The following is a 15,306-nucleotide window of genomic DNA, read 5'->3' on the forward strand; positions in this document are numbered from 1 at the left end:
GGTGCCCCTCACTTCCAACCCAAACCCCTATCCTCACCATGGGCTCCCCCCACCCCACCCGGTGCCCCTCAATCCTGACCTGAGCCCATGTCCCACCATAGCCCTGCCAGTGACCCTCAGTCCTGACCCAAATCCACATGCTAGCCCAGCCCTGGGTTCCCCCCCCCCACTAGCTCTGCTGATGTCCCTCAATCCCAACCCACAGTCCCCAGCTATCCAATCCCACCCCCACAGCTCTGCTGGTGCCCCTCAATCTCAACCTGCAGCCCCTGGCTATTCCATCCCTGGCACAACACACAGGCAGCCGCAGAAGAATAGCCAGAAAGGAGAGCACCAGCTAAACAAACCCCACACTGATTTTTCTCTGGAGACAAATTAGCAGCGGGTGGAAGATGCTGGGCAGTGGCGGTCCCTGAGCCTGGGGTTCTGTACTTATCTTCAGAGCATGCACAGTAGGGGCTGACACAGGGCTCTTGCTTGGCTTCCCATGGGGCCCCATCTCTAGGGGTGAGACGGATCCCCATCCCCCATGGCCCAGGCTATCCTTGGCCCTGACCCCTCTGCTTAGGCTGCCCAGAAGGGAGTCAGCGGAGTAACTTGCGCCAGTGGGACTGGTGGCTTCTGCAGTGTTTGACAATCCCATTCTGCTAGAGAAGAGAAACCACCCCTCACCCCGTCATTTCCCACAGCCCCCCCCGGGGGGGGGGGATTTTCCAGGTCAGCTGGGGAAGGATGTTGCGAAGAAATGCAAATCCCCCCAGACCCCCTACAAGCAGCAGCTCGCCCATGGACTATGCAGTAAGGTTTGCTCCTCCGGGGCACTGTGAGAGCAGGAGGGGCAGTGTAAACGCCGGCTAGGCTGCCCAAGCACACGGCCATGGGGGCAGGGGTCTGGTGTCACGCCCCGTGCCAGGACTTTGCAGGGGGGGGGCAGCCCGGGGGTCTCTCAGTCAAGCTGTAGCAGCTTGCGAGGCCCCCCCGTGTGTTGGTCACCGCGGCCTCCTCGCTCACACGAGCTCGGGGATCAATCGCAGCCCCCACGGCAGGGTCCCTGATGGGGGCGGGGAGCTGGGGGCCGCCCTGGCTTTGCAGAGCTGCGGAGCGCCCCGAGCGGTCAGACCTGGGCTAAGGGGCCGCTGAGAGCCGGGGGGGGGATGGGGAGTATGCGGGGGGGGGGGGCTCCGTGTGCGCGCGGCCCCAGCGCCTCCTCGCGTCCCGGCGCTGGGCGCTGCCAGACAGCTCGGGAGCGGAGCTGGAACCGCCCCCAGGGGGGCCCGTCTAGCCGAAGCCCCACGGGGACTCTATGGTAGGAGCAGTGCGCACGCGCATGGAGGCCCTTCGTGGCCGGCGTCTCTATGGTAGCGTGAGACGGAAGGCGGATGGGGGGGGCGGTTTCCGGTGGGGAGGGAGGCTCCGCATGAGGTTCGTGCTGCGCAGGCGGGAAATTGACCCCCGGGGGAGGGGGGTCGGTACCTGGGGCAGGGAGGGGGTCAGTACCTGGGGCGAGGATGAGAGGAGGGGGGAGGGTCGGTGTCTGTGGAGGTTGGCGCAGGGTGGGTGTGTATCCGTGCCTGGGGCAGGGAGGGGGTCGGTGTCTGGGGAAGGATGGGGCAGGGGGTTCTGGGGCAGGGAGGGGGTCGGTGTCTGGGGAAGGGTGGGACAGGGGGTTCTGGGGCAGGGCCGGGGGGTCGGTGTCTGGGGAAGGATGGGGCAGGGGGTCCTGGGGCAGGGCAGGGGGGTCGGTGTCTGGAGAAGGATGGGGCAGGGGGTTCTGGGGCAGGGCAGGGGGGTCGGTGTCTGGGGAAGGATGGGGCAGGGGGTCCTGGGGCAGGGCAGGGGGGTCGGTGTCTGGAGAAGGATGGGGCAGGGGGTCCTGGGGCAGGGCAGGGGGGTCGGTGTCTGGGGAAGGATGGGGCAGGGGGTTCTGGGGCAGGGCCGGGGGGTCGGTGTCTGGGGAAGGATGGGGCAGGGGGTTCTGGGGCAGGGCAGGGGGGTCGGTGTCTGGGGAAGGATGGGGCAGGGGGTTCTGGGGCAGGGAGGGGGTCGGTGTCTGGGGAAGGATGGGGCAGGGGGTTCTGGGGCAGGGCAGGGGGGTCGGTGTCTGGGGAAGGATGGGGCAGGGGGTTCTGGGGCAGGGAGGGGGTCGGTGTCTGGGGAAGGGTGGGGCAGGGGGTTCTGGGGCAGGGCAGGGGGGTCGGTCTCTGGGGGAGGATGAGAGGAGTGGGGAGGGTCGGTGTCTGGGGAGGTTGGCTCAGGGTGGGTGTGTATCCGTGCCTGGGGCAGGGCCGGGGGGTCGGTGTCTGGGGAAGGATGGGGCAGGGGGTTCTGGGGCAGGGAGGGGGGTCGGTGTCTGGAGAAGGATGGGGCAGGGGGTCCTGGGGCAGGGCAGGGGGGTCGGTGTCTGGGGAAGGATGGGGCAGGGGGTCCTGGGGCAGGGAGGGGGTCGGTGTCTGGGGAAGGATGGGGCAGGGGGTTCTGGGGCAGGGAGGGGGGTCGGTGTCTGGGGAAGGGTGGGGCAGGGGGTTCTGGGGCAGGGCAGGGGGGTCGGTCTCTGGGGGAGGATGGGGCAGGGGGTCCTGGGGCAGGGCAGGGGGGTCGGTGTCTGGGGAAGGATGGGGCAGGGGGTCCTGGGGCAGGGAGGGGGTCGGTGTCTGGGGAAGGATGGGGCAGGGGGTTCTGGGGCAGGGAGGGGGGTCGGTGTCTGGGGAAGGGTGGGGCAGGGGGTTCTGGGGCAGGGCAGGGGGGTCGGTCTCTGGGGGAGGATGAGAGGAGTGGGGAGGGTTGGTGTCTGGGGAGGTTGGTGCAGGGTGGGTGTGTATCCGTGCCTGGGGCAGGGCCGGGGGGTCGGTGTCTGGGGAAGGATGGGGCAGGGGGTCCTGGGGCAGGGAGGGGGTCGGGCTCTAGGAGGGTCTGGTGGCGGGGTGAAGATGGGGAGGGTTCTGTATGATCCTTCTGCTGGGGCTCAGCCTCCAGCCCCTGGAGAGCTCTGTAATGCTCTCCAGCACCCCAGGCCCCACTGGGTGAGGCTCACTGGGTGGGTGGGAGCCTGCCCCTGTATCTACTCTGTGGCTACCCCATGGGTTCAGTCTCTGGGGGCTCCTGAGTTGGCTCCCTGCTGGGCCTCATCCTACTGGTGGGGTCATGTCTCTCCTCTCCTCTCCAGGTGCTTCACTGTTTTGACACTCACCCTAGCTGCAGCTTCCTCCCCTCTGTGTACCCCGGGCATGCGGGACCCGGGAGGGGACTGAAGAACTTCTTCATCTCTGGAGAGCTTCCTGACTGAACCTAGTCTCCAAAGCTCTCCCAAACCCATTGCTGGGAGACAGACCACACCAGAGTGGGCGAGGTGGGGAGGGGCCATCATGGCGGACACGCTGGAGTTCAACGAAATATACCAGGAGGTGAAGGGGTCCATGGTGAGAGATGCAGGAAACCTGGAAAGCCATTCCTTCCTGGGGGTGGGAAGCAGAGAATCTGGGAAGGTGTCGTTATTGTGGCTGGTGGAGTGGTGTATCTAGGGCTGAGACAAGGTGCTGAACTGTGGTTCCGCTTTCATTACAGCTCTCAAGCTAAGTGGGGTCACAGCTGGAGTGCCACCCCAAAGTAAAACCTAGAAGCTGTAAGTGACTTGGGGGAGGGGGTGTGCTTTTTCCCTGAGTCATTACTGAGCCCACAGATCAAGCCACAGGCTAGGAGAGCAGGGCTTCATCATTCTGATGAGACAAAACACGGCCAGACCCCCGTAGGCATTAAAGATCCAGTGACACTTTCCTGGGTGTTGGGGAGTTAGCGCCAGTGTCTTGGCTGCATTCCTGCTCTGGTTGGTAACACTCAGCTGACCGAAGGTCACAGCCTGTTGGACTTCAAGGAGCAGATTCCTTGCATTTCGTTCTAAACTGTTGCATGGTGTCACCAAGAGCTGTGGGAACTGATGCGTACCCTAGCCGGAATGGCTGAAACTTGGGAGCCATTCAGAAAATGCAATGCAAGATTCTTTTTATTCGCAGACATGAGTGTTTGCCAGTTTACAGCGAAGGTGCATGGTGCCCTGAGCTTTATAAATGAATCGGTTCTCATGGCAAGAAATCCAAATCTTTGGCTATTGCTTGTGATGGTTACACTGGGGAATGTTGTCCCTACATCTATGAAATGCCCTTGATTGGGCTATTGGTCCTAAGTGGCCAGTCAGTCCTCTAGCTAAAGCGAATAAAGGCTTTACGGTGCCACTCTGGCTGACTTAAACTGGAGAGCTGGCGCTATGGCCCTGTGATGCATGAGGGGTAGTTGAAGTGGGAGGTGGGGGGATCTTGGAGTGAAGCTTGCATGAGGGTGAGGGAGGGTGTTTGGGGTGGGTTTAGTGGTGTTAGTTGGATATGGGGTGCGTGCACCCCTGCGTGGGAGAGGAGAGATGGTGGGGTTTCTGTTTTACATCCATGGGGATGGGTGTTAAGTAGCCTTTTCCCTGGAGGAGGAAGAGTGTTGCTGGCTGATGTGGGGTTCCGGGTGTATTCTTTGACACCATTCCAGAGAGTCACCACTGTTGTTCTCCCCAGCGTGTGCACTTAGCTCTTGGAGTGTTGTCCCTGTGCCCCCTACCAACTCCTGTCTCTCTCTGTCAGAATGATGGGCGGCTGCGGCTGAGCCGCCAGGGCGTCATCTTCAAGAACAGCAAGACAGGCAAGGTGGACAACATCCAGGCCTCAGAGCTAGCGGAGGGCATCTGGCGCCGGGTGGCACTAGGCCACGGCCTCAAGCTGCTCACCAAGAATGGACACGTCTACAAGTACGACGGCTTCAGGGAATCGGTGAGACCTTTGGCCTGGCCGGCTCCCCCTCCTAGAAGCGCCCACCCCACCCTGTGCCAGGGCTCCCAGGGGGAAGTTATGTGGGTGGGCATCCCCAACCAGCTACAAGGTGACAATTGCTGAGCAACCTCCTGGATTTGCTGCTGTGGCATTAGTGCCTCAATGCAGCCCACACCCTCACGAGCCCTGGATCCCGTCTGGCTCTGTGTAAGCACCTCCCTCGTCCTGCCCTAAGGATCCTGTTCTTGGCCCAAACAGTTTGCCATGAGTTTTAGCTTCAAGGCTCTCTCCTAAGAGTCTTTTTTTAATTAATTGTGTTTATTACGGTAATGCCAAAGGGTCAGCTGAGAATGGGTCCCATTGCCCGAGGCTCTGTACAGAGTAGTAGATAGTCCCTGCCCTTAAGAGCGTATAGTCTAAATAGACCAGACAGCCACTGGGTCGGGAGTAGGAGTGGAACACACAAGCCCAGTGAACTATGTGATGGCAGCAAGTGGCTTGTTAGTGCCCTGGTGTTCTTTCCTGGTGGGTGTAGTTAGGAGGGGATCAGTTGCAGGGAAGCGGGGGAGAGAATGGAACAGGTGTTGAGGGAAGTTGAGGCAAAGAGACTGTGAGCAAGGGGCAGTGTTCCCTCTAATTTTTCCCACCTATGTGTGGAATGAATTTTGTTATGTGCACCAGTATGGAGGTGACGTGTGACACATCATCTTCGTATTGGTGCACATAACAAAATTAATGTGTCGGGGGTGTGGCCAAGGAGTTTGGAGTGTGGGAGGGGGCTCAGGGCTGGGGCAGAGGGTCGGGGTGCGGGCTCTGGGGTGGGAGTGTGGGCTATGGGGTGGGACCAGGGATGAGGGGCTCAGGGTTGGGGTAGGCGGGATGAGGGTTCCAGCTGGGGGTGTGGGCTCTGGCAGGGCCATCCCTAGGGGGTGTGGGGCCTGGGACAAATCAGCATGTATGGGCCTCCCTTAACTGTTTTTATACAGGTGAAATCTGGTGTGGGGAGGGGACACCAGTGCAGGAGGGCGAGGGATGATGGAGAGTCACAGGGTGGCACCTATGCTACGGGTGAGGGGGCCCCCTGTGCTGGGGGGTCCTGCAAAAGGAAGGGGTCCGGGGAGGAAGGGCAATGGATGGGATCACCCTGGCGCTGGCATGTTCCAGCGGCGCTAGGATGCTGGCAGTGGACGAGCAAGAAAAAGAAATACAACGCGCGCTTCCCACTGGTGAGTGCGGGCCCGACCCCTGCTGCTGGCGCCAGGCCTCCTGCTACCTCCCCAGGCTGGCCTGGGCCCCCTAACCCCACCCCTCCCGGGCCAGCCTATCGCCCCCTGCACGACTCATTCACACTGAAGTGTGGGGCCCGGAGCAGCTGTCCCGATTTGCCGTACCCAAGGGATGGCTCTGGGGTGGGGCTGGGGATGAGGGGTTTGGGGTGCAGGCTGGAGTACTCCCCCCAGCTCTCTCCCTGCAGCATCACCTGGGCTGGCGGGGAGGGGTGCCTCTCCCTTGGCTGTGGCAGATCCAGGCCAGGGCTGGATTGGGGCCGGGGGAGGAGCGCTCTTCCCCGGCCGTGGCAGGTCTGTCGCTGGGCTGGGTTGGGTCCGGGACTGGGAGAGAAATCTCTCCCCACCGCAGCCCTGAGCGCCTGCGTGGCGCTTAATAGGCTGCTGCGTGGCCACGCAGCTGAAAGGGAAGTTAGGCGCATGGGAAGGCTGGAACAAACAGCCCATCAGCACCAGGTAGAGAAAGTCCAGTCTACCTGCAGGGAGTTCTTCGAACAGGTAAGTGTCCCTGCTTTGGCTGCAGCTGCTCTGACCGGCTGGAGTCCCCGACTGGCTCCTCTGCAGTTGCCAGTCGTGTACTGGGGCATATCCCTACGAGAGGTTTCAGCTCCACACGAGTGTCCAGCGAAGAAGCAGGGCTGGTAACTCCTGCTCACTCTCCCTTAGCTCTGTGGTCGTAGTTCTCCTAGTGACTGATTCTTACCCAGCTCACTTGTTTCCTGGCATGCGCCGTGTGTTGCACGAGCCATCCTAGATGGGAGAGCGCCGGAGCTCCTCGCTGCTGCTGTTTGTTACCCGGGGGAGCTGTGGGGTGCTAGCAGTGGCCGGGCCTCTCTGGGAGGGAAGGAGCTCTGATGTGATCCAGGTGGGGGGGAGGAAGGAGCCCTGGGGTATGGTGGCTTCTGATGGCCATTCTCTACTTCCCACTCAGGAGTTTGACAAGCTGTCAGAGTTCTTCAAGTCCCATTATCGTCTGGAGCTGGCGGAGAAGGATCTGTGCGTGAAGGGCTGGAACTGGGGGACCGTGAAGTTTGGAGGTGACTCTGGGGCTATGTCTTCGCTGCTTGTGAAGCATGGGACACGTTTACCCGCGGGAGCCTAACCCGTGACAGTGCAGCCACGTTTCCCCTGCTGTGACACCCGTGCTGGCGCTGTATCTGGCCCTGGCAAGCACTAGAGCTAGCCCAAGGTTCATAGCGCCGCAACTCCCTGGGTCATTCTGCTCGTATTCGCGGGGCATTGGGGACGACTTGTCTGCCCGCCGTGGACGCTCATCCCCGGGCAGGTTAGCCAGCCTCCTCCTCTACCAGACACCGGAGATGGAGGCTAGTGGAGAGCTGAGCAGAGGCAGACAGACAGTCCGCTTCTGGTCAGGGGGCTGATGGGAAGGGATGGGAGGCCCTCGTGTCTCAATGGGCGTGAGCACCTGTGGCTTTGTCTCTTAACTGCATCTACCTCGGCGTAGCAGTACGTGTTAGCAGCCGCCTGCGGCTTGGGGAGAGCTGGCTGCAGTGCTGCTAGTGGCGTGAAGAACCTGGGACTGAGCTGGAGTTAAGCCTGTGGGGAGGGCCAGTTCTGGGAGCTGAGGGGTGTATAGCAGGGAGAGGAACACAGCTCCTGCAGTGACTCGGATGTGGGGGCTGGCATTGGGAGTGGATGGCTAAGTGCAGCAGAGAGGGAGTAGCTTGTAGCTCCACCTTCTCCTGAAGGGGGCGCTCTGAGTTGCTCTTGTCTGCCCAGCACCACCTTGTAGCTGCTGGCTGCGGAAGTTGTCTGACGGGAGGAGCGGCTGGCTGTGCGAGGTGGTCCATTGCCCCCTTGCTGACCCACTGGGTTCCCCCTCCCCGCAGGCCAGCTCCTGTCCTTCGACATCGGGGAGCAGCCCGTGTTCGAGATCCCACTCAGCAACGTGTCCCAGTGCACCACGGGCAAGAATGAGGTGACGCTGGAGTTCCACCAGAACGACGACGCTGAGGTGTCGCTCATGGAGGTGCGCTTCTATGTGCCGCCCACGCAGGAGGACGGCGTGGACCCTGTGGAGGTGCGTGTGGGCCAAGCTGGGGGTGGGGGAGGGAGTTCGTGGGCTGGGGGGAATGGGGCTGTGGCCTGTGTGAAGGTGCTGGGGGGGAATTATGGAGGGCTGCATTCAGCTGTCTGGAATAAAGGCCCCCTATCCTCCCCCACCCTTAGGCCTTTGCCCAGAATGTGCTGTCCAAGGCAGACGTGATCCAGGCGACCGGGGATGCCATCTGCATCTTCCGGGAGCTGCAGTGCTTGACGCCACGCGGTCGCTATGACATCCGCATCTACCCCACCTTCCTGCACCTGCACGGCAAGACCTTTGACTACAAGATCCCCTACACCACCGTGTTGCGCCTCTTCCTGCTGCCCCACAAGGACCAGCGCCAGATGTTCTTTGTGGTGAGGAGGGGGATGGGGGGGCTGGCAGATCCCCCCCCCCCCCACTGCATCGGGGGAAATGGGGGGGGTTGGCAGATCCCACTCCAGTGTGCCTGGGGAGCGGGGTAGCCAGCGGATCAAAAGGCCCAGACCAGCTACTTCTGTTGGGGGCTGAGAACTGGGAGGGAGGGGACTGCCCTGTGGTACTTGGGAGGGATATTGCATGGAGGTGGGAGCTGGAATGGAGGAGATCCCTGATCTCGGGGTACTGGGATCCCTCACCTGTTCATATCCTTGGCTTCCTTTCCAGATCAGCCTGGACCCTCCGATCAAGCAGGGCCAGACGCGCTACCACTTCCTGATCCTGCTCTTCTCCAAAGACGAGGACATCTCCCTGACCCTTAACATGAATGAGTGAGTGGCCTTCCTTCCCTGGCCAGACCCTCCTCCGCCAGTCTGGCCCTGCCCCCAGCCCTGTACCCTGTCAGGATCCCTCTGCTCCTGCCAGCCTGGCTCTGCCCTGTGCCCAGGCCTGACCCCTCTCTTCTCCCCACTCCTGCCATCCTGGCTCTATCCCCAGGCAGTCCCCCAGCCATACCCATCCTCTGCTAGCCTTGCCATGCTCCTGGCAGGATCCCTCCAATCCCGTGTGGACGCCAAACCTTGTCTGGCATGAGTGTCTGGCCATCCCCATCCAGGTTGGCTCACATCCAAGCCTCGGGAGGGGGTTCTCTTCTCCTGGGAGTAGATGCTGTTGCCCGAGGAATGTGCGTTGTCCTCCTTGGCGGCCCTCTCATCTCTGGGTGCTGAGGGCTTCCCATGCTCCTGTCTCTCTCAGTTGGTGTGGGAGCTCCTGGGTCATCCCGCGTTGTTCCTGCTCGTGCCGGGCTCTCTCTCCTGCCTTCTGTCCTCATGCTGCCGTTTTCCCCGTGCCGTAGGGATGAGGTGGAGAAGCGCTTCGAGGGCCGACTCACCAAGAACATGTCCGGCTCGCTCTATGAGATGGTCAGTCGGGTCATGAAAGCTCTGGTGAACCGCAAGATCACCGTGCCCGGCAATTTCCAGGGGTGAGTACACGGCGGGCAGGGGAGTGGGACATGGGGCCTTCCTCTCTAGGGGGCTCCTATCCCAGGGGATGGGTACTGTCTAACTGAGGGGGTGGTGAATGGGACACGGGGCCTTTTCCTTCTAACGGGCTCTGGCTCCAATCCAGTCCTAGGGCGGTAGATTGTCTTGGGGTGGGGAATCGAATGTGGGCCCTTTCTTCTCTAGGGGGCACCAGCTGCGATCCTGGACTGGCTAGCTCAGGTGGCAGGTAGTGGGATACAGAGCCTGTTGCTAATTAAATATTTAGAAATGACTGATCTGTGAGGCCCCGTCCCTACATGCCTGGCTCTGGTGGACTTTTTCCCTGTCCTGTGACTGGGAGTTCCCAGTGGTGGGTGGGAGGAGAGTTGTGCCTCAGAGGTATGTGTGACAGATTCTCATCCCTTTATCCCTTCCCCCTCCCCCCCCCCATTGGCTGCTGTCCCCTGGGAGAGCGTCTGTGCATGGGAGCCTTGCTGGTGTAACCCCCTGTCTGTGTCTCTCCTCCCCCTTCCGCGCGCCCCCAGGCACTCGGGAGCCCAGTGCATCACCTGCTCCTACAAGGCCAGCTCGGGGCTGCTCTACCCGCTGGAGCGTGGCTTCATCTATGTGCACAAGCCCCCAGTGCACATTCGCTTCGACGAGATCTCCTTCGTCAACTTCGCCCGCGGCACCACCACCACCCGCTCCTTCGACTTCGAGATCGAGACCAAGCAGGGCACGCAGTACACTTTCAGCAGCATAGAGAGGTGAGCCTGCCCCACCACCACCACCACCACTCTGGGGACGCGGTACACCTTCAGCAGCATAGAGAGGCGAGCGTGAATCCCCCTCCCCCCCCCCCACCCCCCCCAGCAGCTGCTGTCTGCTCTCTCCCCTCTGTCCCCATGGCTATACTGCCTATTGCCCCATCTGTTCTCCTGGGCCGCCGCCCTCTTCCACGTGACACAACCCTGTCTCACGGCCTGCACTGGTATCCTGCTCCTCACTCAGCCCTGGGAAGTCTTTGGCACCACAACCTGGTGGTGCAGGGCTGGCATCACCATGCACTGCCCTCTTGCTCGCTCGTGGATGGGAGAGCGTTAGACTCCGCCTCTCCATGACCCCGTTTCCCCACTGTCACCCCCCTGCAGGGAGGAGTATGGGAAGCTGTTTGACTTTGTCAACGCCAAGAAGCTGAACATCAAGAACCGAGGCCACAAGGAGGTACCTGCAGTGGGGTGGGGCGGGACGCTGGCTGGGTCCCCTGTCCCATCCTGACCGGGAGCTCCATAGCCACTGGGGGGGCTGGGTGAGGGCAGGGGTTCGTTCTCTCTCTCTCGCTGCAGATTCTGCCTCCTCACTTTCTCTTCTCTCCTTGCCCTTGTAGAAGAAAAAGGTCCGTGCGATTTTCCCCTCCTCCTGGTGCAGGTCTCCTCTGCATGGCTGTGGTGCTCTCTACTAACCACAGTAACCCCGCATGAGCCATGGGAGGGAAGGGAGGGCCATGCCCCCCCCACCCCTCCCGATCTCCTTGCCGAGTGGGCTCCACCTAACCCGGTTAACACTGCTCCTCTGGTCCCTGCATGCAGCCTGTGCTCGAGTGTTGGGGATCCTTTCCCAGAGTGGGGGGGGGGTGCACCCAGGAGCATGCTGGGAGTTGTAGTTCTCAGTTCTCTGCACATTTGGGGTGGCGTCTGCCCTTCCCCTCTGCTGGGGGGAGGGGCAGAGAGTGGCACTCACGTGACCTCCCCCTGCTCCCCATGCAGTCCATGCCGCAGAGCTATGATGAATACGCTGACTCTGACGAAGACCAGCATGATGCCTACCTGGAGAGGATGAAGGAGGAGGGAAAGATCCGGGAGGAGAATGCTGATGACAGCAGTGATGAGTCTGGGGAGGAGACTGGTGAGACCTGTGCCTGGGGCTCCTCCCCCTGGCTGTGAGATCCTCCCCCAGCTGTCCCCTCCCTCCCCCCCGGCTGTCCAGCGATTGGGGCTCCTCCCCCGGCTGTGAGATCCTCCCCCAGCTGTCCCCTCCCTCCCCCCGGCTGTCCAGCGATTGGGGCGCCTCACCCTGGCTGAGAGATCTCTCCCCCCTCCAACCTCCCCGGCTATCCCCATTTGGGGTCAGAGAGACATTCCCATGCTCTTTACTCAGCCCTTTCCCCTGGGCTGTTGCCATCTCCCTCTCCTGCCCTGTCCCCCACCCAGAGAGGAAGAATGACCCGTGCATTCCCTTTCCTTCCAGATGAGTCGTTTAATCCCGGGGAGGAGGACGAGGATGTCGCAGAAGAGTGAGTCGGGGACAGGGGCTGCCTGGCATGGGGCTCTCGGGCTGTGACCTTGCCCTTTGATTGGCCCATTCTCGGATGGGAACTCGACCTGCGGTGGCCGCCGAGGCTGGACATTGTACATGTAGTGCCATCAGCGCTGGCCTCCCTGTGGTGCTATGGGGCGCCGTGCTGCCATGCGCAGTGAGTGGCTCAGTACGGGGCACTCTGCCTTTATGGGGCCTCCAGAGCTGACGGCTCAGCCGCAGGCACTGTCACCTCTACCAGTGCTCCAGTGCGCTAGGTGGCTGGGAATGTCTGTGTGGGGAAGAGCTGGCTGTGCCCCTTGTACCCTGCCCAGAGTGCTTGGTGCCCCTTGCCACCCTGTTTCAAGGGACATGTGAGGAGGCTTTTCCTGTTGCCATGCCCAAGCCATACTGGGAATGTCCCTAACCCTTCCATCCAGCGCCCCTGGAGCAATCTGCCCAGGCTAGGCCTGACCTGTGCTGAGCTGGGGCTGCCGGCCCTGGGAGCAGAGGCATTTGGTGGGGGTGGGGCTGATGCCAGGCTCCCATTCCCTCCTGCAGGTTCGACAGCGAAGTCTCTGCCAGTAGTGACGGTGGCAGCGACCGCGAGGAAAAGAGGAAGCCAGCCAAGAAAGCCAAGATCGTCAAGGAGCGCAAGCCCCGCAAGAAGCCATCAGAGGTGAGAGCTCTGCCCTGGCAGAGGGGGCTGCGTGGGTCCCGACCGCTGGCTCTGAGGAGTGGGATCCTCTACCTCCAGCACGCAGGCCAGCCCTGTGGGGAGACTGAGTCTTCGGGAGCTCTGCTTAGGCGGCTGATGAGGCCACGAGTGAGTGTCCTCTGTGATGGGGAACTGTCCTGAGGGTCCCGCTGCTCCCCAGCTTAGGACACTAAACAGCCTCCAGCTGGGGGTGAGTGACTCCCCTCCATGCCACGGAGCTCTTCAGCGCTGTGCCACTCCCCCAACCCTAATCTCACCTCACCCGCCTCCCTGCAGTCCTGCCGCAGCCGGGCCCGCTGGCTCCATTGGGCTCCTTGGCCCTAGTTGCCTTGTCTTAGTCTTGTGCTGCCTGGGCCCCGTGAGTGTGTCTGGCTGCTGGGGGAAAGGGCTGGGGTATCGAATGCCACGCCCCAGTGTTAATGGGGGGCTCAAGGGGCCCTTGCCATGGGGGCCAGAGCCTCTGGTCCAAGGAACTGTAGAGCTACGTCCTGATGGATCCCCTGCTTGTTCTGTCTTTGCACCTGCCCCCTCCTCTTGCCAGAGTAAGAAAGGGAAAGACCCCAACGCCCCGAAGAGGCCCATGTCTGCCTACATGCTGTGGCTGAATGCCAGCCGCGAGAAGATCAAGTCAGACCACCCCGGCATCAGCATCACCGACCTGTCCAAGAAGGCTGGGGAGCTCTGGAAGGGCATGTCCAAGGAGAAGAAAGAGGTGGCCTTGGGTTGGGGGCGTGGCATGTTCTAACTGTCTTTTGGTGGGGTGGATGTTTGGGGGAGGGAGGTGGGCTGGCAGGGCTGTGTCTGGGGATGATAGGGGTAGTGTTGGGTGTAGGCCTGGCATGGGGAATTTTTGGGGAACCGAATGGAAGAGGTCTTGGAGGCAAACCCAACATGGGGCAGGGGCTGTGTCTTGTTCAGGGAGGGGATAGGGATGGGCATCTGTTTTTGGCAGGCTGGCGAAGCTTGCTCGGGATCGCTTTGTATCTGATGGGGATCAGAAGTGAAACGGGGGGGGCAGGTGAGCAAGGAGGGGCATCACCAACTCTGTGCTCTGGTGGTAGGAGTGGGATCGCAAGGCAGAAGATGCCAAGAGGGACTACGAGAAGGCCATGAAGGAGTACAGCGAGGGGGGCAAATCGGAGAGCTCCAAGAAGTAAGTTGGCTGGGCTGCTGGGAACGTGGGTGGGTGACGAAGGGCCGTGGCCCCATCTCATCGGAGGGTAGGCAGCGAGATGACGGGGAAAGGTGTGGCCCATGTACAGTGCGAGGAGTGGAGGATTGTCTATTTCCTCCCGGCCCTGTGGCACCTGGGCACCTCCACCAGTGCAGTAGGGGCTTGGGATGACCCTCTGATGGTTCGCTGTCCCCCATCCTGCACAGAGAGAAATCCAAGAAGAAGAAGCAGCAGCAGCAGCAGGGGAAGGGGAAAGCAGAGAGGAAAGCGGCACCGTCCAAGGCCCTCGCCAAGTCCCCCGCCAAGCAGCTGGGTGAGAGCTTCAAGAGCAAGGAGTTTGTCTCCAGTGAGGAGAGCTCTGGTGACAACAAGAAGGAGGTAGGTGCGGGTGGGGCAGGGGGGGCTCCTGCCCCAATCTGGCAGCGGTGGCTATATGTGGTCTCCTGTTAACACACTTCCCCCTCCCCCCACAGGACTCCGAGGAGGAGGAAATCGCCAGCACGCCACCCAGCTTGGAGGACTCAGCATCTGGCTCGGATTAGAGCAACCCCTCCCGCTCCCTTTAGCCCTGCCCCTTTCCTGACTGCACAGGTCACTGAGTTGAGGCCTAGACACCCCCCAGTGCCCCCTCATCCCTTCTGCCAGGGGCATGGGCTGGAGGGGTGACGCGGCTGCTCCGTTGGCTAGAACCTGCCCTACTTCTGGACCTTCCCTGACCCCTGCTCCCTCATGGAATTGCAGGACCTGTGCTGAACTCTGGAGAAAGGCAGAGGGTGCTAGAGATCAGGGGAGGGGGCGCACCCCTCCTTTCTCTCCATGCTGTGGGAGACCCCCTGTGTCCTATCAGGAGGCCCTCCCAGCAAACTGGGGGGTCGGGGGGTGGCCCACAGGCCCTGCAGGGGGGAGCTGGCTGGCTGGGAGGGGTCCATCCCTTGGCCTGTAGTCAGGCTCTATCGGTGTTTTTTATGTTCTGTTTATTTTTGTATTTCTGATCTATTCACGCGGCAATTGGATGGAATAAAAACTAAGTGACTTTGGACAGAGCGTCTGTCTGTCGCAGCGTGGCCAGGGAACAGATGGACGGATCTCCCAGTGCCGACAGAGCTTCCCCTCTAGAGCAGGCAAAGCCCCACTTTTGCCAGAGGGGGAAGGAGGCCACTCTGGAGCTGTGGTCTCCCCTCCCGACGGCTGCGTTTCCCAGGCATCTGCTTGCAGAGTGGGGCTGAATTTGGGCCAGAGCCTTATCTCACTGCATTCCAGTAAGCTGTGGCCCTAATTGTATTAAAGGCCATCAGGCGCCTGGGGGAGCCACATAATGAAGGAGGCAGTCGATAGCAATGAGGTTTAGCCAAGTGTTAGGGGCTCCTTTCCCTCCCCTCTCCTGCTGCCGGGGCCATCACCAGCCTCAGCAAGGCTGGGAGGGTTGTTCCCAAGACTGCTTAATGTAGGGAACTGTAGCCCAGCAGGGGGTGCTGTGACCCAGGCAGCGGGAGCCCTTCCCTCCTTGACATACCCAGTACCTCCCAGCTGCGTGTTGCTGAAGGATGCAGTGTCCTGGAG

The 15,306-nt window shown here is 61.5% G+C and overlaps 1 protein-coding gene across 4 annotated transcripts; it reads left to right on the plus strand.

Annotated features, from left to right (window-relative positions):
* Positions 1–725: 725 nt before the first annotated feature.
* SSRP1 (structure specific recognition protein 1) lies at positions 726–14,783 on the plus strand. 4 transcript variants are annotated; one of them, XM_065591365.1, is made up of 17 exons: positions 726–798; positions 3,164–3,416; positions 4,620–4,805; positions 7,023–7,128; positions 7,942–8,132; positions 8,282–8,512; positions 8,802–8,905; positions 9,430–9,558; positions 10,105–10,326; positions 10,711–10,783; positions 11,326–11,464; positions 11,807–11,852; positions 12,416–12,533; positions 13,114–13,284; positions 13,634–13,725; positions 13,953–14,124; positions 14,220–14,783. In XM_065591365.1, the coding sequence occupies exons 2-17, from the start codon at positions 3,363–3,365 to the stop codon at positions 14,286–14,288; spliced, it is 2,103 nt and encodes a 700-aa protein (XP_065447437.1). In that variant the 5' UTR covers positions 726–798; positions 3,164–3,362; the 3' UTR covers positions 14,289–14,783. The 4 variants fall into 4 exon arrangements, with proteins under 4 accessions (XP_065447437.1, XP_065447434.1, XP_065447436.1 ...); XM_065591362.1 differs by lacking the exon at positions 726–798 and adding an exon at positions 1,323–1,422; XM_065591364.1 differs by lacking the exon at positions 726–798 and adding an exon at positions 1,325–1,358.
* The last annotated feature ends 523 nt before the right edge of the window (positions 14,784–15,306 follow it).

The sequence above is a fragment of the Chrysemys picta genome, chromosome 4, assembly GCF_011386835.1.
Source record: "Chrysemys picta bellii isolate R12L10 chromosome 4, ASM1138683v2, whole genome shotgun sequence".
In the NCBI taxonomy this organism is placed as follows: domain Eukaryota; kingdom Metazoa; phylum Chordata; order Testudines; family Emydidae; genus Chrysemys; species Chrysemys picta.

Excerpts from the sequence above, each read along its gene's own strand:
- SSRP1 (XM_065591365.1), top strand. The coding sequence starts at position 3,363 with ATGGCGGACACGCTGGAGTTCAACGAAATATACCAGGAGGTGAAGGGG. Across the intron at positions 11,465-11,806 it reads TGAGTCTGGGGAGGAGACTG|ATGAGTCGTTTAATCCCGGG; the intron begins GTGAGACCTGTG and ends CTTTCCTTCCAG. Across the intron at positions 13,285-13,633 it reads TGTCCAAGGAGAAGAAAGAG|GAGTGGGATCGCAAGGCAGA; the intron begins GTGGCCTTGGGT and ends CTCTGGTGGTAG.